This window comes from Gorilla gorilla, chromosome 12 (assembly GCF_029281585.2).
Source record: "Gorilla gorilla gorilla isolate KB3781 chromosome 12, NHGRI_mGorGor1-v2.1_pri, whole genome shotgun sequence".
Taxonomy (NCBI): Eukaryota; Metazoa; Chordata; class Mammalia; order Primates; family Hominidae; genus Gorilla; species Gorilla gorilla.
In genome coordinates, this window is record NC_073236.2 from 42,919,325 (window position 1) to 42,944,974 (window position 25,650).

The 25,650-nt window shown below is 36.8% G+C and overlaps 1 protein-coding gene across 1 annotated transcript in view; it reads left to right on the top strand.

Moving 5' to 3' along the window:
- Positions 1-25,650, top strand: part of MRPS9 (mitochondrial ribosomal protein S9) — a 59,747-nt gene that overhangs the window by 16,662 nt on the left and 17,435 nt on the right. Inside the window, exons 3-5 of the mRNA XM_004031540.3 lie at positions 14,500-14,562; positions 14,646-14,676; positions 23,125-23,204. Coding sequence (XP_004031588.3) covers positions 14,500-14,562; positions 14,646-14,676; positions 23,125-23,204 — 174 coding nt within the window. The remainder of the gene's footprint in view (positions 1-14,499; positions 14,563-14,645; positions 14,677-23,124; positions 23,205-25,650) is intronic.

Below are 25,650 nucleotides of genomic sequence, written 5' to 3' on the forward strand. Positions count from 1 at the left end.
TTAAATTTAGTGGACCCCCTCCTCCTTTGTGGCACCTGAGTAGATACAAAAGCAAAAGAGGACAGACAGTGACAACCATTACCAAAGAATTAAAATTATATACTCATATGGTTTTCTGTTTTCATTTATGTTTTTTAAACTATTGTTTTTATAAGTGGCTCAGCAGTATACATCAACTGAAAGAAACACTATGGCTGATGAGTCAGCATTTCCATGCTGCAGCAATGGGTTATTTCTGAAAACAAAAATAATTTATCCAAAATCAAGAAAATATTTTAAGCTTCCTTTGCAATTGCTGTTACATATTAAGAAGTTATAATGGTTTTAAAATGTTTGGCTTTTAATATATTAATTAAGACTAGGTGCAGTAGCTTTTCTTTAATTATTTAGTTTGATCAGGAAGTTAGATATTCCACAAAAGTGAATTTTCCAGATAAGGGAAACCTATTTTTAAGTGTTATTTGTAATGAAAACTACTACCACATACTAAAAACCTTCTATGTTATGTGTGAAGTGCCATCTTGGAGCCTGATGTACGTTGCCACATTTTATCTTTGTAAAAACCTTATGGGATAGGTATCTTTTTTTTTTTTTTTTTTTAACAATACTAAGGCTGTACACTGTTCTTTCTACTCTTTCAGATTAATTTTTTAGGTAACATTTTCTAAAATAAATTTCAGTCTCCCCAACCTTATTTAGTAGGATATAGTGAGTATAATTTAACCTTACAGTGCCTTAGTATTTTCCTTTTTAGTATGTTTGTTAGCCTCTGACTGTGGCTTGTAGAGCACAACTGTCCCTGCGGTGAATGGCTCAGCTATGCTGTATTACTGATTCTTGTCATCTCCCTTGCTGTCAGGATGTCTTATGTCTATGTGTCTGCCTCTAGCCACCCTCACCTGTCTTCCAACCTTCTGGCATAACTAAACTTGTTAAGTGTGTGAATTAAAACTAAAAGCCATTGGACTCTGAATGAGGCCCTACGTGCCCCTCCTAGTAAGTAAAATTCATGAATTTATGTCAGCTATTGCAGTTCTTTATAGGTCTTTTTCATTGATTTCTAGTTTTACAACTTTACTTCAGAGGGTTAAGTTTGAATAGAAATCTGGCCTCGCTGAATACAGCATATATAATTTATGTGTGAAAATTACACCTAGCTAATGTAATATACTAGTGCTTCCTTAATAAGGTTTATTAAAGAGTACAATGTGAGTTGGTAAAAAGGAATAAGATGGATAAAATTTTTTAATAAAAATAATTCTGCTTGTCACTAGTGGTACTTATTTTAAAGTTTTATCACTTAGAAGATTTATCATTATTAAGGCTACAGGATTCTATATATTTCAGAATTTTTTTTCCAGAATTAGCTCAAATTGGTGCTCGATCTTTTTATTAAATTTACAAGAAAAATATTATCTTATTGGTGAAAAAGTAAAGTATTATAACTAAAAAGGAATTAGTAATTGGCAGGTATAGAATCTCTTCATTTCAAAGTAGTTTGATTTTTGCCCAGTTTCTTAAATTATATTGAAACAAAATAAACTACCTATTGTTCTTACCCACTGAACCATGATGGCGCTACTGATAACCTTTAGAAGATCTAACAGGAGGAAAAACGGGTAGCCTCTAACAAAATTAGTAGTGTATATGGTGTTATGCTGAAAGTACTTTAAATGCAGGCTAAATATTTAGCAAATAGACCTTAATGCTGTTATCCTCAACTCCTATTTCATCAGTCTTTCACAGGTTACTGCCAAATGTTGATCAGTGTGTAAAAAATTTTTTTTTGGCTGTTAACAGTATACATAACTGTTAGGAGGAATCTGTCAGATGGAACCTTGAGCTGAGTGAGTCTTGTTTTTTAGTGTAAAGAAAATTTGGTGTGTATGGAAACTGAAGAACTAAGCCCATGAGTGTGTAACAGAGGCAGCAGAAACAGTTTTCCTTATTGACCCCAAGACTAAAGAACAGCTAGGTGAGGAGTGCAGCAAGTGCCAATGGAACTTTATAGACCTTGTAACATCTCCTTGTGCTAGAGCAGACGTGGGGTAACAATGATTGCTAACCTATTTAGTGAAGTTTCTTAATCCTGTCATGTGTACCATCAAAAATTCTTTTACTCAAAATCATACTGTAAACACCAAAAAGTTGAGGAACACTGATATTTGCATTTTCCTTTTCCAATGAAGCATGTAGTTGTTATAAAGTTTAGTTGGGAGACCTTTCTGTTATATTAAATATTATGAATACAGACTTGCACTTGCGTTTACTAATGTCTTTATTTGGGAATTAAAAGTTAAGTTCTACATTACTATAGAATTTCAGGAAAAAAGCCAGCAAATTGATATATAGCACTGCTGAAGTCTACCAATTACTTTTTAATTGGTATTATAGACCTCATTCTGAAACCAGAATGTTTTATTCTCCTAAGTGTGAATATGCTGTATGAAGTTTCTCTAATTGATTTGCTGTGCCCATTCCATTTGATGTATCATTTTTCACAATATTTCATAATTTGTGCTCACTTCTAATGAACAGAGTCGTTAGGACAGGCATGTCTAAGTACAACTGACAGCTAACATTAGGTGCCAGATGCAGTTTATAAAGCTATGTAGAACTGTAGAGAACAGTTTAAATAAATTAGCACCTGTACATTAGTCTCACTTGCTGGTAATTTATAAGCGAATCAGTGGAGATGACATTTAGGTAAGTCATTGATCAAGTTAACAGCTGCAAACCCACTGCCCAGCTGGGATGCCTAATTAATAGAGATTGCATTCTTGACCCAGTGCTTCTGGGTTGAGTCTGCAATTCTTTCATACTTTGACTTAAGTCTAAGAACATACTCAAATACTTTGCCTTCATTTTAGGGAACTGTTGAATATCAGCATTGTAGTTAAAACCTAAAAATGGAAGAAACATGTTTACTAATGAGGATTACCTTACTCCATTTCTTATTTGGATTAAATTTTTAAAATTTACATTCTTACTTTTTCTTTCTTTTCTCTCAGCACTTTTTGTTTTGGATTCACATTAAGTATAGATGACATGCTGTAGTTTAATGAGTTTCTTTTTTTTTTTTTCAAGACAGAGTCTCGCTCTGTTGCCCAGGCTGGAGTGCAGTGGCACGATCTTGGCTCACTGCAACCTCCGCCTCCCAGATTCAAGCAATTCTCCTGCCTCAGCCTCCTGAGTAGCTGGGATTACAGGTGCCCACCACCATGCTCAGCTAATTTTTGTATTTTTAGTAGAGACGGGGTTTCACCATGTTGGTCAGGCTTTGCCCTAATCTAATCTAGGTCTTTGCCCTAATCTAAAATTTTTTGTGAAGTAGCCCTATTACCCCAACCATTTTTGTTACTTATTCTTTGTAATTATCTTATTTGAAATACCCTCCTTAGTGTTAATTTTATATTAAGCTTAATGCTTTATGTTGGATTGGGAAATTACAATTGTGTGTTTTTGTTTTTATTTTTTTGAGAGAGAGTCTTGCTCTGTTGCCCAGGCTGGAGTGTAGTGGTGCAATCTCAGCTCACTGCAGCCTCCACCTCCTGGGTTCCAGTGGTTCTCCTGCCTCAGCCTCCCAAGTATCTGAGATTACAGGTGGCGCCACCGCGCCCGACTAATTTTTATGTCTTTAGTAGAGACGGGGTTTTACCATGTTGGTCAGGCTGGTCTCGAACACTTGACCTCAAGTGATCTGCCCACCTTGGCCTCCCAAAGTGCTGGGATTATAGGCGTGAGCCACCGCACCTGGCTGCCGTTGTGTGTTTTGGAAAATCCCAAGGACTCAGGAGATCAGCTCATGGAAGACTTTATCTTCAATGAAGTGTTTTCTCAATATGAGGCAAAGGCTTTTGAGTTTGAGGAGTAAGAACAAAGTTGTCTACCATTTGCAAGGAGAACTTGGGAAAGTCTCTTGAGGCATTGGCATTTGAGAGAAACTGATAGAGGAAGCCAAAGAGCAAATTACTGGGGGTAAGAGTAGAGATGAAAAGTTAAATATCGTGCCGGGTGCGGTGGCTCACGCCTGTAATCCCAGCACTTTGGGAGGCCGAGGCGGGCAGATCACGAGGTCAGGAGATCGAGACCATCCTGGCTAACACCGTGAAACCCTGTCTCTACTAAAAATACAAAAAATTAGCCGGGCATGGTGGTGAGTGCCTGTAGTCCCAGCTACTCAGGACTTGAGGCAGGAGAATGGCGTGAACCCGGGAGGCAGAACTTGCAGTGAGCCGAGATCGCATCACTGCACTCCAGCCTGGGCGACAGAGCAGGACTCTGTCTCAAAAAAAAAAAAAAAAAAAAAAGTTAAATATTGTATTGGAAGGGCTTGAGCAAATGCCTTTCTACTGAAATAAACCTCAAGTTACAATGCCCTAATAGACCAGCTTACAGGCAGTCAAAACTAAAACAGTCGGATGTGTGGCACTGAGCTGGTTTTGCGTAGCCTGGCTTTGAATTAGGTCTGCATAATCGTGGTCAAAGAAGTTGAAATCTTAACATTAGGCCTTGTGGGGTGGGAAGGCAATCTGAGAGGAAGAAAGCTGGAAAGCTGTTGTGCTCCCTGAGTGGGCCTTGCTGCTGCTACAGGGGTAGTATGGGGTGAGCTTCCTCATACCTGCGGCAGAGCCTCCAGTGACAAGAGACAGCAGTAACTTCAGCAAGACAGTGCTAGTAAGATTGTGCCTGGCGCTGAAATGCAGACTGCAGCAGATGCATTTTGATGTTTTTCTGACACACAGAATTTCCAGTAGTGCATCACTACCCGCAGCAGGTTTAGAGAGAAAGGTGACAGTGCCCCGTTCCTCCCCACCATCCCTGCTTTTAGAATGGTGATGGGGAAGAGTTATTCCAGAACTGGACTGAAAGTTGCACTGCCTGGGGGGAGGAGCACTGGGGACAGTATCCCTGGAGGGCACGTTGCAAGTAAGATACTGTTCGTATGGGTGCTTAGAGAGGACATTATTCCTTCAGGTGGACCCTTCTAGAACGTAAGATGGAGGTCTGTGCTTGTCATTTTGCTTTGTTGGTTTTTCTTGCTTATGCTTTGTTCTAGGAGAAAGAAACTGCAAAAACAAGCAGAGAAGGTTTTCAGTATTTGTCACAACTTGATATTTATATATTTTTCTTTCTAGTAGCAAGTTAAGATTAACTATGATTCAAATGAACAACAAAGGATAGGGGGAAAACTGGAGCTGATCCACTAAGGACCTCTGAATGAATACAGACTACAAGAAGGCTGACTGGGAAAGTGAAGGCTTTTGTAATATTACTCTCATTTTTACTCCATGTACACACTTCTGTTACACACACACACACACTCTCTCTCTCTGTCTGTCTTTCTCTCTTACATTTTCCTACTCCTTCCTGTATGTAAATACTTCCACCCACATACCCAACTTTGAAGTCCAGGCTGAATGAAATAGGGTATCTAAACCCAGTTCTCTTACCTTTACTCTTTAAGAGAGTAAAGTTAGGCTATCATGCTTAGTAGCAGAGGGCCTCTGTAGTCTTAAGAGATGTCAGGAAACGCAGCCTTACAGATGGTTGTCTTGATACTGAGTTACCCGTCCAAGCCCTCAAGGAATCGAGTCATAGATCTAAGTACTGAAACACTGCTTCCAGCCTTTTCACTTCACAGGAGATAAAGTTAGGAATGGCCGTTATTACCAACTTTGTCGTAGAAATCCTCTATTTGGAGACTACTTGGTTGTTAATATTCTGTCTTGTAACAATAGATATGTGTTTGTTAATTTAGACCAATAACATTACGTTACAGACTTTAACCTTGTAACCGTTTAATGAAGTTTAAAAAACCTTGCTGAAATACACCTCAGGAACATTAGTACAGTGCTGAGTTGCATGATTAAAATTAACTGGCAGTAAATAAAATGGAATTGATAGTAAATAAAATGAAAATTTACTTCCTCAGTTGCACCAAGTACATGTCAGTGAGCATAGTAGCCACATAGGCTACTGGCTGTCATTTTGAACAGCACAAATCATATAGAGTATTTCCATTATCAGAGGAAGTTCTACTGGACATGTTAGTATTGCGCCCTTCATTTCTTCCCAAGTAAGAATTTATAATTTTTGCTTTGTGTTACTTACAAGAAAGATAATACTTGGTAGTATAAGTAATATTTGTTTGCAGTTTGTATTTTGTCTTTCATTGAAACAATTAAAAACACCTGAAGAATTGGCTTCGAAAACAGTTCAAAAATACTACAAAAGAGAAAATAGAAATTTAGAAGTATAGAACATGGTTGCTTCTTTTATCTGAATAAAACAGCAATGGGCAAGGTGCCATGGCACGTGCTGTAGTCTCAGCTCCTTGGGCGTCTGAGGCAGGAGGATTTCTTGAGCCCAGGAGTCAAGGCTGTAGTGCGCCATGATCACATCTGTGAATAGCCACTGCTCTCCTGGGCAACATAGTAAGACCCAGTCTCTAAAAAACAAACAAAAATTTATTAAAACAATCACAAATTATAGAAGAACAAAAGGTTATATGACTTTTATGTGTATATACATATGTATTTATGTATTAACATGTATGTTGCATGGATGTTGGAACCAGAATTGAGAAATATCAAAACACTCTAATCTAATAGCAACAGCAGTAAATACTAATTTGTGTACTTTTTCTTATGAAAAATTTCATTCATACAGAAAAAGAGAATGTCTGTCACCTGGATTAACTTCTTAACATTTTGCTATATTTGCTTCAACTGTATGTTTTTTGGCTGCACTATTTTATTTTAAAGTAAAATACAATTACAAACATCATGATGCTTCACTCTTAAATACATCTTCAAAAAATTAGGACATCTGCTTATATAACCGCAATATCACTATCACATCTAAGAAAATTAATCTGAATATAGTCTATAGCAGGAGGTAGAAAATTTTATCTATGAGTTTGTATTTACATTTCCCTAGTTGTCTATAGAAGAGTTCTTATAGTTGGTTCTCTCAAGGGCCCTGCAGTCCATTTGGTTGTTGATTTATTCTTTGAGTATCTGCTGTGTTCTAATTCTGAAGTGAGAAATTATTGACTAAGACAAGGTCCTTTGCCTTCAAAAACACACCTGCAGACACGACCGAGGTAAAATCAAAGATTTGGCAACAGCACATGGGAGAAAGAAGAACTGGTAGAAAGCAAAATAAGTTATTTGAGGAACAGTTTTGGATGTGCTGTTTGGATACATAAATGGAAAAATCCCTAAAGCAATTGACAAACAGTTTAGAACTACGGAAATAGATTTGGTTTCTCTCCCTACATAAATTTGCTAGAAAGGAAGAGAATCAAAGATGGAACTCTGAGGAAGCAGCACTTAAGGGATGAGCAGAGGTGTGTTTAGGAGAGATCAAGAGGAAACTTTCAGAGAGGTAGGAGGGGAATGTGGCTGCAAGAAGGAAGGGAGACAGCGGTCTCATATGGATGAGACCCGAAAGTAGGTCACAGGATTTGGAAAAAGCCCTCCGTGACCCTTGACAAAGTAATTACAGGACCAGAATTATGGCTAGGCCAGATTGAAATCTGGGGAAGAAAGCAGTGGGTACTTCAGGGAGTGGGTGGATGCTTCTCAGGACAGGAATGTGAGTGAGAATTGAGTTGTTTATGGGCCTAGATGCCACCAGGAGCACAGTCTTGTTTAGATGGGTGCTTCACATGATCCCTGAGGTTGCTCACAAATGTGGCATCATTGGTATGGAAAGGAGAAAGGTGGGCCTCACCCCTTTGTGAGTGCTGTGAGCGATGTGGAAGCTGAAGGCAGTGACAAGGATGGGGAGGGAACGGAATGGCCAGATGGTGTGGACCTTGAAAGAGGCTCGTTCTCTGTTTGACTGAGGTGGCACTTAGAGAAGTAATGGAGAGCCCAGTGGAATAGGGAGGACTTCCAGACAAGGCTGCATTTGATCTACGATCTTGAAAGATCTTGAAAGACAAACAGCAATGTGTTAAGTGGAGAAGTAGAACAACAGTATTCCAGGCAGACAAAACAATTTGCAAAGGCATTTGTTTAGAAAGGAAGAAATGACTGGTAAAAAGAGACAGATGCAAAGTATCACTGAAAAGAGTAGATGACCACTCTCCTTTGTACCCTCTGTGTAACCTGTAAGTATTTCTATCATAGGTCCTGTGTATATTGTTTTTTCATGCCATTTTATGTGTACTATTACAGCAGCCCCTGTATTTGAGACTATGTATACATCTGTCTCCACTGATAGAATGAGGTCAGGAGCCATATCTTAATTTTTATCTTTCTAAACTAGCAGAGTGCCTAGAACTCAGGTGGGATAAATATTTGTTGAGTAAAATTTATTTAGGTAAATAATCTATTTCTTTCTCTTTAAGCACATTTGGCTTTTTCTCCTAATTTTACTACTAAATAGCTGGATATCCTTGATGTCAGTGAAGAAGTGAATCTGTTATCTAAGAGAAGATTGGTTCCCTGGTATGGACAAAGGAGAGTACATTATGAAATTAAATTTCAGAAGGTTCAGGTTCTGGCTTTGCCGTTTATTTCAGTGTAAGCTACTTAACTGCTGCTTCTTGGTCTGTAAAATGGAGCTCATGAATGCATGCTATTTTATGTGAAATAATGTGCTTTACAAAACTGAATATTTTTTATAGTTAATTAATATTTATTGAATGACTACTAGTTGTATTTTTATAAATACCTTTTTAAATTCTCACAACAACTAGATAAAATTGATATCCTTGCACATCAGAATCACTGGGAGTGGTAGTATTTGAAAAGTCTTCTTATGGTTATAATAAGACACAGTGAGGATTATGTTATTATTTACACTTTCACCATGTTTTTGTGTTCACTGCTTCCTTTCTTTTGAACTCTGCAATGTTTAGTGAAAGTAAAGATTTTCCTGTTTTATAGCACATAATGGTCTGCCCAAAACATATCTGTAGGCTGTTCAACTCAGTACTAACACTCAAGATTCTCTTGTTATATGTATTTGTTGTTCATCTCAAAAGGATATTCATCTACTTGTGTTTTAACAACTGTGTGGTAACTGGAAGTTAAGCAGACACAGAAAGCAACATAATTTTTTTTCATAGCCAGGTAGTACTTTGTTTGCTTCAGAATTTGTAAAAGAAAAGAAAAAGAAAAAAATCTGCATAGAATGCCCGTAGGAGATAAATGGAAGTAATAGGTTAGGTCGTGTTAGTACTATTCCATGCATACTAAACAGATGGCAGACAGCGTGCCAGGAATGTGCCTTTTCTGTTTTGTATGTTTTGTTATTTGGTTTTAAAACAACTGGCTTATTTTATTTCTTATTCCCTCTTTTGTTCATTTTTCTTTCATCTTTTGTTTTTCATTGTTTTCACTGAATTTGCAATATTGTTTTTTATCTGACATGGTATCTTTTGCTCTGTGGACCTTTTCCACAGTATTTGGTACAATACCTAGTATAGTGAGGGATTATAAATTAATAAGTGTGTATTAATTTACTTTTAGCTGAGAAAAATTTTTAAAGGCAAAGACACATTTTCTGATACTTTCAGAAGACTTCTAGCGATTTCTTTATTGGCTTATTTTTGTCTTTTTAAAAGAGAGATTGCCTGTAAGCCCCAGACATCCTTTGCAATCAATGCTTTCTTTTCAGTTTCCACCAATTAGCTTCCTCATGACTTTTCTGTCTTAGTCTTCATGACAGATCCAACTGTAGGTTGGAATTCTTCAGTTTTCATTTCCGTCTAGGATTCTATTCATTGGTCACCTAGATTAACAGTAATTTTCATATTTGGAAATGATGCCGATGACAGCTTGAAACTCAGTTGAATTGTCTCCTTTGTGGTTGCAGTGTGTTCACTCTAAGTTGAAGAATTATGCTTAGTCTTCCACGCCATCTAGTATTCTGATGCAGGCCCTGGCTTCAGTGGTCCCTTTGCTAAGATGCCAGCCGGCCTTGGGCTGCCCTGTATGACTGAGAACGAGGCCTGAGGTCTAGATGGCCCACAAGTGCTGTAGGCTAGTGTTGGCTTTGCTGAGACAGGTTGCGTTTGGGAAAATCTTATTTATTTTTAAATTTTTAACATTTGTCCCACCTTTTTATTTTGAAACTTTTCAAATTTCCAGAAAAGTTGAATATTCATTGAATAAATATAAACGCATACCCCCATCACCTAGATTTGCCAGATTTTCACATTTTGCCACATTTTCTTTATCGCTTTGTATATGTAAAACATTTTTTATTGATCCACTGAAAACTGCACATTATAAACTTAACCCCCAAATACATCAGTATGTACTTAACCCCTAAATGCTTGCATTCTTCATACTGTTATCTCCCACAATATCGTTATCACATCTGATACAATTATAATAATTCTATAAGCCATATATATAATCTTCATGAAAATTTCCTCAGTTTTCCCCAGAATGTCTTTGTAGCTGACTAGTTGTTTTGTAGAGTCCAGGCCACTTGTCTTGTACAGTTGTGTCACATTCTGGCTTTCTGCTTGCTTTCTCGTGATCAGACTTAGAATGTATAAAGAATACTGCTTAGGTGATATTGTATACTTCTCGTTACATCCACGAAGTCTAAGAGGTACATAGTCAGTTTGTCCTGCTGTTGATGATGATATGACTGATCCCTTGGTTATAGTGATGACCACTAGACCTCTTTATTGCAAAAGTAGCCTTTTCCCTTTGTAACCAGTCTATAGGGTAATATTTTGAGTTCATGCGAATTTTCCATTCTTTAGTAACCTTTCAGCCAGTGACTTTAGCATTTGTTGGTGATCCTTGCCTGAAATTGATGGTTAATTTGGAAGTTGTAAAATGGTGATTTTCTACTTCTGTCACTCCTTTTACTTTTATAACATATTGTTCTGTAAAGTAGCTTTCTTTTTCTTCTTGCCCCTTCTCCTGAGTGTGTGTGTGTGTGTGTATGTGTATGTGTACACGTGTGCGTGTGCGTGCACATGAACGTGCATGTCACATATTGAGTGTGTTGTGAAGCATTATCATTATTTTATTTTCAGAGACAGGGTCTTGCTCCATCAACCAGGCTATAGTGTAGTGATGCTGTCATAGCTCAATGCAGACTTGAACTCCTGGGCTCAAGCAATCCTCTCATTTTAGCTTCCTGAGTAGCTGGGACTACAGTCATGTGCCACCACACCTCTTAAAAATTTTTTTTGTAGAGATGGGATCTCAGTATCTCTAAAAAGAGATAGTGAGAATGTCTCAGACTCATTTTGTGCTTTGTCTGCCTTACACCTAGAATCAGCCATTTCTCCAAGGTACTTGGTTCCTTATACTGGGATGTATGTAGAAACCAGTTGACCCTCCCATTGCTCCTAAAGTTCCATTGCTTTATGCTTTTTCAGGGAACAGAACTAGGAAATAATATTTTTTGAATATTACAGGAAATAGTTTTTAAGATAATAGTTTATATTACTTAACATTATAGGGTTTTCCCTTGTACATTTATATCTCTTCTATAATAAAATATCAGTCTCCATAAAATTAATATATTTACTTATTTGCTTTATGCTGCAGTATACAGAAAATATTTCAGAATTATAGTATCAGTGTTATGACTGACTATAGGCCTACCAAGTAAAGATGAAGATTTCTTTGCAATTATTTTGTTGTTGTTATTTGTTTCTGGTTATATTTTTAGAGTTTCTTTGTAAATATTATTCTTTAATACATAAAACATTTACATGCTTCAGGGCTTAACTATACAGGGGAGGCCCAGAGGAGTTTGCCCTTATCCCTATGTCCCTCCCTCTACTCTCACCCAACCCTTGAGAAATCATTTTTATTGGTTTCTACTTAACATTTTTGTGTTTTATGTTTGCAAAAAGAAACTTATGTGTATTTTCCCCCTGTACTTATACGTCTTTTCTTTTTCTGTTTCTTACACCAAAGCAGCATTCTAGGTACATTTCTTTTGTATCTTGGCTTTTCTTTCTGTTTTACAGCTCTATAGTACTTGATTGCACAGATGTGCCCTCATTTATTCAGCCAGCTTCTTATGCATGGGGATTTGGTTGTTTTCAGTATTTTGTTCTCATAAATCAGTGAATAACACGTGCTTATGTTCTTTTGTATTCATAGGGGTGTATCTTCTGGGTAAATTCATTGAGTCAGATTGCTAGGGAAATATATATGTAATGTTGTTAGAAAGCTCCCACCTTCCCGCTGAAGAGGTTATAGCACTTGGCATTCCCACCAGCAAGGTGGCAGGGTGTTTTTTTATAGCCTCGCCAACAGTGTGCTGTCAGACTTTTGAACTTTTGCTAGTCCTATTAGATAAAATGTGTTCTCTCAGTAGTTTTAACTGCACTTACCTTATTATGAGCCATATACTTCTTTTACAAATATAGTTTAATTGGTCAATCTTTTTTTTTTTTTTTTTTTTTTTTTTGAGACAGAGTCTCGCCCTGTCACCCAGGCTGGCATGCAATGGCGCAATCTCAGCTCACTGCAACCTCGGCCTTCCAGGTTCAAACGATTCTCCTGCCTCAGCCTCCCAAGTAGCTGGGATTACAGGCACCCGCCACCATGCCCAGCTAATTTTTGTATTTTTAGTAGATACGGGGTTTCACCACGTTGGCCAGTCTGGTCTCGAACTCCTGACCTCGTGATCCACCCACCTCAGCCTCTCAAAGTGCTGGGATTACAGGCGTGAGCCACCAGGCCCAGCCTGTCAATCTTTTTTAAAAAATTACTTATAAATTTTGAGTCATAGTTATGAAAGACTTTTCCATTGCTTAGTTATGAAGGAATTCACTCATGTCATATGTGAGTATTTGTTTGTTTTTATTTTGTATGTTTAGCCCTGTCACTCATTTGGAGTTTACTCTGCTGTATATGATGTGAGGTTTGGATTTTGGTTGTATCTTTTTCCAAATGGCAGTCAGTTGCAGTATCATTTATTAAGGCTCATGTGTGTAATCCCAATACTGGTAGGCCAAGGCAAGAAGATCGTTTGAGCTCAGGAGTTCAAGACCAGCCTGAGCAACATAGTGAGACCCTCGTCTCTACAAAAAAAAAAAAAAAAAATTAGCTGGGTGTGATGGTGCAAGCCTATAGCCCCGGCTACTCCTGAGGCTGAGGTGGGAGGATTGCTTGAGCCTGGGAGGTCAAGGCTGTGGTGAGCATGATTGTGTCACTGCACTCCAGCCTCAGCGACAGAGTGAGGTTCTGATCTGATAAAAGAAAAAGTCTACCTTTTTTCCCTGCAGCAAAGGAAGGGGGTGGGTGGGGAGGGACCTGGTTAAAACAAAAAAGAGTTTGCTAAAGGGGCACACTGATGTTTGATCTAAGTTTTTTATTTGTTTGTTTGTTTTGCACTCCAGCCTGCGTGACAAAGCATGTTGCCCAGGCTGGTTTATAACACCTGGCCTCATCCTCCCACATCAGCCTCCCGCAGTACTGGGATTACCAGCATAAGCCACCATGCCTGACGTAGATTTTTTGTTTCGTTTTAAGTGTAATTTTGTTCTGAAAAAAGTTGAATAAGAGAATGAAGCTTGATCCAGAGACACAATTAGGCTCCCTAATATGACTGAATTTACACCCCCAAATTATAGACCTCTCCTTTTGGTGGCAGAGTCTGATCCAGCACATTTACTATGCAGGTAGGCAGAGAAGGCCCACTCAGAACAGGCTCTCTAAATGAGCAGAAGTGTATTTAAATGCACTACCGGATCCCAGGCCATAGACTCTTCATCGGCACTGTTCAACAAGAAGGAAAGTGTACATTTTGTTGTTGTGAGGCGGGGCATTGGAGAAGACACTATAAAAGGCTTAAGCTATTGTTCTCAGCTGGGAGGCAGTGCTGCTCCCTAGGACATAGGGGCATTTGGAAAGGTGTGGGGGTGAGATTTGTCATGAGCACTGGGTATTACTGGTGCCGACTGGAAAAAAGCCAGGAATACTAAATGACCTGCAGTATGGGGAAAGGGTGCCTATGTTGGAGCTGTCACGCCAACAATGCCAGTAGCATCCCTATTGAAAAACAGACGTGGAAGAAGAACTTGTTTGGAAAGAGTGGAGTTTAAAAACTCTGGAAAAAGTTGAAAGAACATCTAAAAACATCAGGGGTGTCATGATGGGTGAGACTTAGAGCCTGCTCTTTGCAGCCTGCTCTTTGATATGTGCACAACCAGCTGGGAGCTGGAACAATTGCTCTTAAGCACATTTCCACAGAATCCGGACAGGAGCATCTCTAAGTGATCCCTTAAAAGAGAGATTATTTGTGCTCTCGTATTCAAGGAATGACATGTTTAAAGCTGACACTTGAAAATTGTCAATAACCAGTTTAATAGTTAAATTTTTTTCTTTTTGGATGTGTGTGTAGTAATTTTATCATCCCATTGAAACATTTATGAAGTAAGATAATGCTTTGAAACTGTAGTTCAATGTCCAACATATAGAAAGCACTCTATAACTATTAGTTCTAACCTTGTTTATATAACAGTTGTTAACTAACCTTTGTGTATATTTTCAGAGAGCTATTGCTTACCTTTTCCCAAGTGGTTTGTTTGAGAAACGAGCCAGGCCAGTAATGAAGGTAGTTATCTTAATTACTATTTTAAAAATTTCACTTTTATATGTTATGATAATTATCTAATACATTATTAATTTATTTTACAGCATCCTGAACAGATTTTTCCAAGACAAAGAGGTAAGTTTGTTCAAGAATGAGATAAACAGTTTTTTCTTTACCGTATTCCGGTGTTAGGTTATGTATCAGCGGTTGCTCACATATCGTAGGGTGGCCTTCCTGTGTCACAGTAGTTGTGAAGTAGGTCAAAAAATTTTGTAACAATGAATGAGTGAAGTTTGCAAACCATATCTTTTAAATTAAATACTAAAATTAGATGTGTTTAGAGCTTAGGACTATACCAATGTCATACTAATTATTTGCATTCCAATATGTCCTTTTGAGGGAGAGTTTGGTACAGATCTGCTGGCAACTAATTCAACTTCTGTTTATATGAAAATTTAAAACTTTTCTTGATTTTGGAAGCACATTTTCACTGACTGTAGATTTTCTTTTCTGTTCTTTCAATACTTTAATGATGTAATTCCATTGTCTTGTCTTACATAGTTTCTAATGAGCAGTTAGCCATCATTCTAATTGTGTCTCCTGTTTTCTCTGGCTTCTATTAAGATGTTCTCTTTATCTTTTAAATGTGTAAAAAAAAAAATTGAAGAAAATACACAGCAAGCTTTAAGGTTGTCAAGAAATTGAATAATATATTTACTATACATTAGAAGCCTCTTATCCAGTGAGGACCAGTAGTTCTCTGTTAACTTAAAAAGTATTAAAGCTAGAAATCATTTCTTTAAAAAACACTCAAAATGTAACCTGTACTTACCCATCAAGCTTTTGCTGTGACCCTAGAGGTTTGGTGGTTTTGAGTGTGTCTGCTGCTCCCCGTTGCTTTTATATAACCATGCTGCTGATGCATCATCAGTCTTTCAGTTTTGATTTTCTTGCAGTGGAGCAGTGAACTTACACTTCCTAAGAAATCTGAGTGCAGAATATTTTTGTATTTCTACAAATTCTTCCCATCAACCTTACTGAAGTTGACACAACTTTTTTTTTTTTTTTTAGCAACTTGCCTTTCTAGAGCATTCAACCTAGTTTTCTTAGAAGTAGCAACTTTTATGTTTGCACTCATATTTAATTTATTTATGTAATACTTAATTCATGTATTTATAGAAATAAGTACAACTGTAATAAAATAGGCTTGGGAGTAAACACAACTATTAGTAAGCATGAAACTCGGCAGCAAAAATGTGTGGATCTACTTGAGAATAGCTTGGTGGCCACAGGTTCTCAATATGCAGGCCGCTTTATCAGTGTGTTTAGAATTAAATAGAAATTGGTAAGATAGCAGATATTTCTATAGAAGACTTATTTATTTTGCAGCGGTATTTCTGCTAAGTCATATTTTTATTCAAAGCTAGGCATTTATTCTCTTATTCCAGTTCACTCTTGGAAATGATAACTTTTAGTTTGAATCTTATTATAAATGTTTTGAATCTTTTTATAAATATGCTCTATCATTTGTATTCCCTCAGTTCTTAATCATGGTTGATTATAAATTATACCATCGATTTAATAATAGCTTTTGGGGAAATAATAAATGAAGACTATGTTAAAAATGCACATCACTTTTGCAGATACAACTCAGTGTTACAGAAGTAAAACTATGCACAGGGCACAGTAACTTACATTAAACACCTAGTAGCTTTTCGGTAAATGTTTGTAATGACAGTGATTTTTTTTTCTTCTTCTTCTTTACTAACTCTTCTATTTTTTTTAACCTGTCAGCCTCCTCACCTATTTCTGTCTCTCTTTGTTCTTTATATCTCTACTAGTTGCATCTCTTCTTATACATCTGCCCCTCTAAGACTGGTTTGTTCTTTCAAATCATACCAGCTTCTCAGTATTAGAAGTTTATTGTTACTAGCAGCCAGGTTGTAACAACTGAAACTTCTATATATCCCTGCAAAATGCCCATGTGTTATTTTGAAAATATGCACTCCTGGTAGGATTATCTTAAGTTGTAGTTTACTATATGTAACTGTATGTAAACAGTACTCCTCTAGAATTAGTAAAATTTTTTTGTTGCTTACCTACCTACCTCCCAATTTTGTTGTATTTCATAAATATAGGATAAACTGATTTTTTTGTATGCTAAAAAAGTAACAGTGAATTTTAGATTTGGATAGATTTTGACACTTATAGTGTACTAACACTTTCCTTATTAAAAGATGGAAGCTTCTAGATTGAGTTAACATAAAATCTTGCTCTGCATGTTTTAAAGCAAGTGATAAAAATATTAAGTGAAACAAAGATAACTACTGGGTCAACAGGAGCAAAGAGTAGCACTCATATTAGACAAAATGGAATTCAAGGAGTGTGAGGAATACTTCAATGAAGCAAGAATGTTAATTTATGTTGATAAAACCTAATCTCCATTGAGTAGATTTGATGACCACAAACCTTTTTGCACCAACATTTAGCATCGAAATGTTCAAAGCAAAAGCCGTTAACTTAAGGCTATAACGAATTTGAATAACACAGCATGATTTTATAGTTACAGATACAAAGAATACATTTTCTATGCAGAGGCCTATGGACTATTAATAGAATTATGATGTAATTGGACATAAAGAAAACCTAACGAATTCCAAGTAGTAAAAATCATATCATTCGATTTTTCTGAGTTAAGATCAATAGAACCATGTGACTGTTGAGTTAAAGAGAAAATCAAAGTTGAGGTTACAGACATGACAATGATAACAGTTCCTATTAAATCCTATGGAATATGGACATTGTATTATACAGAGACAAGCATATATTTGTTAGAAATTAAGAAAGACTGAATGTAAATGAACTAAATGTTCGGTTCAGGAAGCCAGAAAAAGAAAAATAGAATAGAGGAACATAGCGAAGAAATTTAAAAGAAGGGATATGATAAACAAAACCATGTCATTCTTTGAAAAAGCGAGTGAAATCAATCAACTTCTAGCAAATCTGGCCAGGGAGAAAAGAGAAAACATAAGAGGACAATATTAAGAATTGTAAATAATAATATTCAGAGGGTAATTTTAAAGTATGCAATTGTTATGGGTAACTTTATTCTAACTTGAAAAATCTCTCAAGTAAGAATTGTTAGCATTTATTGAAACAGAGTAGGCCAGGCATAGTTCTAAGTGCTTCCTGTGTGTTAACTTACACTCTTCACAACAGGTTTTTTAAGTAGATACTGTAATTTTCCCCACTGCACAAATGTAGGAATTAAAAGCACATGGAGTTTAACTTACCAAGGACGTAACAGCCAGGAAATAGTTGAGCCAGAATGTAGGGAGGCCCAGGCAGTTGTGGCACACACACATATGTATGACCACCAGACTCAACTGACTCTCAGACATGTAGTTGAAAGAATAATATAATTGCCACAATTGTCTCAATCAGGAGAATAGTGGTTAAACCGGTGGTCCCCAGCCTTTTTGGCACCAGGGACGAATTTTGTGAAGGACGATTTCACGGACCAGGGGTTGGGGGATGGTTTCGGGATGATTCAAGCTCATTACATTTATTGTGAGCTTTATTTCTATTATTACATTGTAAGATATAATGAAATAATTATACAACTCACCATAATGTAGAATCAGTGTGTGGCCTGGGCTTGTTTTTCTGCAACTACATTGTCCCATGTGGTATTGATGGGAGACAGTGACAGATCGTCAGGCCTTAGATTCTCATAAGGAGCATGCAACCTAGATCCCTCGCATGTGCTGTTCACAATAGGGTTCACGCTCCTATGAGAATCTAATCACACTGTTGATCTGCCAGGATGTGGCGCTCAGGCGGTAATGTGAGCAATGGGGAACGTCTATAAATACAGATGAAGCTATGCTGGTCTGTGGTCTAGGGGCTGGGGACCCCTACTGTAGAACCAAGTGCTCTTATTGCGAAACACCCACTCTGGTCCCAGTTGACCAGTCGTGACAGTAAGTACAAATCAATAGAACCTGGTACCTGTCTGTGGCCCAGGGGTTGGGTACCCCTGTGTTAATCTAAAAGCTGCAGAAGTTATAAAGGAGCACCAAAGGTCTAATGAGAAAGGCCCAGGCCTAGAAGGTTTTGTCGGGAAGCTCTGACATACCTTGAAGGAGGATGTAACTATTGTTATCATTTAAACTGTTGTAGAGCAGAAGAAAAGAATGAAAGCTTCCAAATTCCCTTCAGAGGGTCACACAGTTATCAAATCTGGACATAAATTTCATGAAAAAGAAAGCTATAGTCTGTTGTCACTAAATAAAACACTAGCAAACCAAGTAAAGCTTTATATTAAGAGAATATACCAGAAGGCCTTTTTTTCTCTCCAGGAAAATAAGGATGATTTATGTAATTCTCTGTGTTAATTGAGTCAAGGTTAAAACATTTCAATAAAAAAGTTAATTAACAAAATTGAGCATTAATTTTTTTGGTAAAAACACAAACTAGAAATAAAAAGAAACTTTCTTAGTTTGAGAAAGCATATCATGACAAACAGAAACACATCAAATTTAAAAATATATCAATAGATCCCATTAAGTTCGGGAATAAGACAGTTATGTGCATACTCACCTGTGTTATTTGGCATTGTTTTGGAAGTTTTACCTAGCATGGTTAAAAAAAAAAGTGTGGCTAAAAAAGTATGAATTAGAAAACTGAAAGAAATTAGGAAAATTGATTATTATTCACAGATGTTATGACTGCCTACTTAGAAAATGGAAAACATACACTAAAAACTATATTAGAATTTCAGTAGACTACATTATTTGGGTACCTGAATTCAAAACATTTAAACTATGAATTGTTCTGAAAATTTTTAAAATGATACCCTCTTATAAAAGCATGCCACAGTATAGTTACTGGGCGAAATGCTGATCCTGCAGAGATCATATGAGCATCCTGTGAGTTGATGACTCTGTGGCGGCCACATCTACACACAAATCAGTGTGGAATGGCATGTGATGATGAACTAAATAACATGATGGTCTTACTGGTAGCAAATGAATTGCAATCTTTCACTTCCTTTATGTATTTTGGCAGACAAGAACTGTTTTAAAAATGCTGAATTCCAACTATACAAATACATACCTACATATTCATACAGACACATACATACGTATATACATACATGTACCTCCTTTTTCTCAATTCATTTAATGGAATGCTGAAAAATAGACTGTATGCAGAAGATAACAGAGTTTGGTCAAGACTTTAAAAATTATTGTGTGTTTTTGGAGTTAAGAAATTCAAACTCTAGAACAGAAATAAGGTGGCTAGTTGAAGAATATACATACAGCTTTCAATACTTTCAAAGTAATAGATATTATGTCCTTAAAATCACAAAAACTAAAGGACAAAGATGACAAATTACTTATGTTGAAATTAAAAATTTCTCTTTGACAAAGACACTAGGAAATTTGAAACATGCCAGAGGCCTGATACCTAGAATAAATTACTCACAAATTAACAAAAGCAGCTTACTAGAGAAATGAGCAAAGGAAAATAAGCAATTCATAAATAGAAAAAGTTAAAGTACCAGTAAGCATTTGAAAATATCAGAGATCAGAAATAACATCTTATGGATGGGCATGGTGGCTCACCCCTGTAATCCCAGAACTTTGGGAGGCCAAAGCAGGTGGACCACAAGGTCAGGAGTTCAAGACCAGCCTGGCCAACGTGGGGAAACCCCATCTCTACTAAAAATACAAAATAGCCAGGCGTGGTGGCACACGCCTGTAGTCCCAGCTACTCGGGAGGCTAAGGGAGAATCGCTTGAACCCAGGATGTGGAGGTTGCGGTGAGCCAAGATTGTGCCACTGCACTCCAGCCTGGGCAATAGAGGGAGACTCCATCTCAAAAAAAAAAAAAAAAAAAGAAGAAGAAAAGAAATAACATCTTGTAAAACAATAATGAGAGACAATTATCACAATCATCAGGTTGGAAATTGTAAATATTGTATCAGTAACAAATTGGAAAAAGTCTAAATGTTCATCATAGGGTAGCTAAATAAACTCATGCTGTGGAATAATATACAGGCCGTAAAAAGAGTGAGATAGAGCTAGTTGTGCTAGTAGAGGTGTAACATTGAGTGGAAAAAACAAGTAAAAATGGTGTATGTAGCATAAATACAGTTCAATACCATTTATATCTTTAAAAGAACCACACAAACAACCCTATTTCATGCAGGCATACATATGTAAATGCACAGAGAGTCCAGAACAATAAACTCCTGCCTTGTTCTGGCAAAGGAATTTTAACATGTGATCTGGGAAGTATGTGTTACTTGTGCAAAATTATGTTTATATTATAGATAACTGAATAGGGGAGGGCAGTATCAAGAGAAACAGAAACTAAAATACACAAATAAGACTTGCAAAATATATGAGATTTATATAGAAAATTATGATAACTCAGTTAAAGATCAGAAGTGAAAATCTGAATTGTTGGAAAAATTCCATGGTTCTCTAAGGGAAGACTATTCCAGAGTTGCTGCTTTCTAAATTATTGATAAATTGAATATAATTTTACTTAAAGTTTTGGTACAACTTTTGGGAGAAACTTGTCAAGTCTAGTTGTGCAAGAAGCAGTGGGAAAAAAAATTGTTTTAAGTAATGAAGGAAGCTCATCATACCTGGTATCAAAACCCAGCAAAAAGCTCTGCTAATTAAAATGGTGGTTACTGACGCGGAGTAGACAGGCCAATGAGCAAAGTCCTGGCAGCACATGTTTGTGCCTTATTTAGTTAATTCTAAGACTTTTTTTTTTTTTTTCAAATTTTAATGTCTGACAGCAGGGAACACTTCACAATTTTTGTGAACTATGATACATATCATGGTTTGACAGTATTTTTTCTCCTTCTTTGTGATATATAAAATACATGATGAGACATCTTAAAATCTGTGATACCTTAGGTTCGGTGAAGTCAAGTGTGTGTGTGTGTGTGTGTGTGTATACACATTCACATATGTAATGAAATCAATCCCATGATATGAGACCCAACTCACGCATCTCTCCAAGCTTACCAGTAGAGTCTTGTCTGCAGCCATGATGTTTGTCATTTTTTATCACTTTCTGACGGACTAACCATACAGTGAAAATCAAGTGCATAAGAAAAGAAAAATATTAGAAAATATGCTGGATTTGATTCATGAAGTCTATGACAATGATTTTGGGAAAGTGCTGAAATCAACCATAAGCCATTAGCAAATAAGAATTTGGTTTTTCAAGCTAAATACCCAAGCAAGACTTTCTTTTCAGCATTTATTATGAAAGTGTGGTCTTTGTTTCAGAAGAAAGACATCCTACATATAATACAGGTGGTATTTCAATAGAAAAGCATGTACTATTCAAAAAACTGTAGAGAGATAATGACTCTTTACTGAACAAAATAGTTCTTGGATTTCTGCCTCACAAACATAAATTCCAGATAGATTAAATATTTGAACATGAAAATAAATAAAAATTCCAGAAGAAATACAGGAAAATAGTTTTAGAGAGCCCAAAGCCTTAAAGCATGTTTCCTCAGTGGGGGCAAAGATTGGTTCACGGGGGTGGGGAAACCTAACTGTTACAATGGTTTGTGGCCCTCCAGTGGGCCACAGTATACTTCAGCAGATGTGTAGTGTATCTGTGGTATTAACATTTCATGCAGGGGCGGAAATTAGGGAGAAAATGCCTATAAAGGATTCCTTCATGGGATGAATCGTGAAAAAACAAGTCATGCTGCCGTAGAGGAAAAGCAACAGATTTGACTATTTACATATTTTAAACTTCTCAATTATGAAAGGTAACATAAGTAAAAGTAAAAGGCAAGTGACAGCCTGGGGGAAAATAGTTTACAACTTCTGTAGTGGACCAGGAAGTATAATCTGCTTCAGAGAAACAACAGAAATAGTATGCGCAAAGGACACAGAGTTAGCATTCGTCTTGTTTCTTAGACTAACACCACTTCTCAGTTTGCTTGGTGGTGGTTAGTTAGATATGAATGCCCATCTGTATTTCAGAAGGAATTACACCCAACACCTTTTTGAGGCTTTTCTGTTGTTGATGTTTTAAACTCTCGGAGGTTGATGACCACTGGGTTGAAACAAATGATGTAGCATAGAAAAATACATTCTTTAGTTTTCATTTGTTTACCTGTTTTAGATTCTCTGAATGCACTGCATTTTTTTTACTTTACCAGTTTTCCCTTTTAAAAATATGGGAGGGAGTTATGTTTATGGCCAAACCTAAATTTTTTTATTCTAACAAGATGATTTGGGCTATTTTATAAGCTTTTATTTGAAACAATACAGAAATTCTCATAGTGAAATATTTAGTAATTTTTAAATTAAATGTAAACATTGTTTTATGTTAATGGTATGAAATATTTAATATCCTAAATATTTGCATATAAATATGCTAAACTAAATATTAAAATTCTAAATGTTGGTGATTTTTTTGTATTTTTTATTACTCAATTATAAATGTGTCTCATAACTGTGGTTAAATGCAGCTATTTGGTTTGTCTCTGTGTATATTTTTATTTGCTTTCATCTGGCTTTTTTAAATCAGCAATCCAGTGGGGAGAAGATGGCCGTCCATTTCACTATCTCTTCTATACTGGCAAACAATCATACTACTCATTAATGCATGTAAGTATATTGCATTTATGATAAATAATATGAGCTGTAAGCTACAAAACTAATTATACTGGATACTGTTCGCAGCTTCAGAATTTACCTAGTATTTTATAATTGACAAAAATAAGACTTCTAGAGGTAGGACAGTGTGTTAATGAAATGAGTTATAGTAATTCATTTTTGCTAAAGGCGAACTTTATATAGAGTTTATATCAGAATGGTTTGTCTTTAAAATGCTTTTACTTAGAAATTGAAATCATGTTCCAAGATAGATGTTCAACTCAATTATAGTGTGTGCATGTGCTTCCAGGGTAAAGAAGGAGGAGGCCAAGTGTATGATGCTGTCGGGGGCTGTGAGGCATTTGCCTTGAAAAATAATCAAATGGTTATTTCTCATTTTTTGTTGTTATATATATATAATTTTTGCCTTTCATAGGTTAATGCAGTGTATGAGCCTAGAATTTGGGCCCCAAAACAACCTAAGAAATTATTTTATTACAGTTTGACTTCCAGCTGCATTTAGTATGCTGTGAACAATTTTTGTTTTGTTTTCAGAGCTATAAGTGTCTGATAGTGTGCAAATTTGGAAGAGTTCCCCAGAACTGCTATGGAAAAAAAGGCTGGATGCCAATATTCTGTTTTTATTTTTAGAACATGATATCAAGTTCTTTTTTACTCATTATATGATTTTTTAAAGTTTCAAAAATATTTATTGGGCTTCCCCCATCTACAGTCAGATTGCAGTGGCTTGTATCAGTGCACACATTTACTCTGCTTTTTAGAATTATCTGCTGTTTATTTGTGCTCCACAAACCCAAAGGACAAAATTCCCACTTGTCAGGTACATTTATTTCTTGGGGAAAAAAAAGAAGACCTTCTTTTCGCTTTTTGTTGACCTTGGGCAAATGAGCTTCTTGCCCTGGCAGAAATGAAATGAATGATAAATGTAGAGTGTGTCTTTGCTGAGTAATGGAGCTGCGGCTCCGGCTCCGTAGAGGTTCTCTCCCGCACAGCCTGAGGCTGCCCGGGGACCCCTGCTGTTCATTTAAATAGGTATGTCAAATCTGCCTCCAAACGCCGCCGGTTTGATCTGTGGTAATATTTGTGAAGGTTCCATATGGACTTGAGCCCCCTGCAGTGCTAAGAAATAATGTACAACGCTTCATGGTGCAGACGCAAATTTTCTCTGAAAAGGGATGCAATGCTGCGTTTTAGCTGTCGGAGGGGATGATGGAGCTGACGCGCTAGGCCTGTCAACTTGTTACACGGATGGGTTGCACGCAGCGAAGCTGTGGAAAATCTGTGCCTTTTAACTTTTCTACTTAATCACGGTTGTAGCAGTGCCTTTAGACTGTATGCTACATTAATTCTCTTCCTGCCTTCTGCCTTTCATCCCAAGTTTCACGGAAAAAAGTAAAGCATGCAGGTCTTATAGAGGAGCCTTATCAAACAGCTGTCATCTGACATGCCATTTGCATTTGTTTTGGCTGAAACTGAGCAACCCAAGGGCAAGATATTTTGTTACATTCCATCATAATGAGGAAATTACACATCCTATAATAAGAGACCTAACTTTTTTAAGTTTGTTTTTATGTTTTAAAAGGTATTGTTCAAGAAACTGATCAGTTTCTAAGTGGATGAAATGTTACCATACTCTCTGACTAAAATGTCAAATGATATCTGATTAATAAACATTCTTTGTTTTTGAGTAATTTAAGTTTTGTTATGTATCTATAGAAGAGTCCTTTGGGCTTTTATATTTTAGTTTAATGCAGTAATTTCTAAATGTATGCCTTATGCATACATTTCAGCATTATGTATAGCAGGTGTCATTAATTACAGCCGCAGTCACACCAGCCTAGTTTCCCAGATAACACATATCACGATCATCTGCAGGAGATACTGAGACTTTGAAATAGTGACTAAATGTTCATCATTCACCCTACAGAAGCGTTTTTGTAGTGGCCAGGCACTGCATAGAAAGTCCAGCTATAACACTTGGAGCCATCTCGCCTGTCTGCACTCTCTTTGTTCTGCCTGGTCTTAGTGGTGGGGGGAACCGTCCCCTTCCCACTGTGAGTGATCACAGGATGGCTGTCCCCACTGCGGCACGGGAGGTCGCCCCTGAAGACTGTGGCAAGCTTTAAAGAGTTGGAAATGAATCTTTGTTGCTACCATTTATTTTTGTTGATATAATTTTTTCCCTATGTGGCAGGGTAACAGACACTAAGCCAAACTGTTTTTCCCACGTCGTTGCCCAACTGTAATTGTATGAGGCCCGGATGCCATTGGCCAGGAGCTGTGACAGGAAAACACATCTAGTGCCTGTGTGCAGTTGTGTGAGGAGACCCTTCTGATGCCTATTAACCTTCTTATCCTCTGTAAAGTTGACAAATCTTTTTAGTGTTTGGTGACTGTTTGCATAGGAAGCATATATATTACGTTATAGCAATTAATA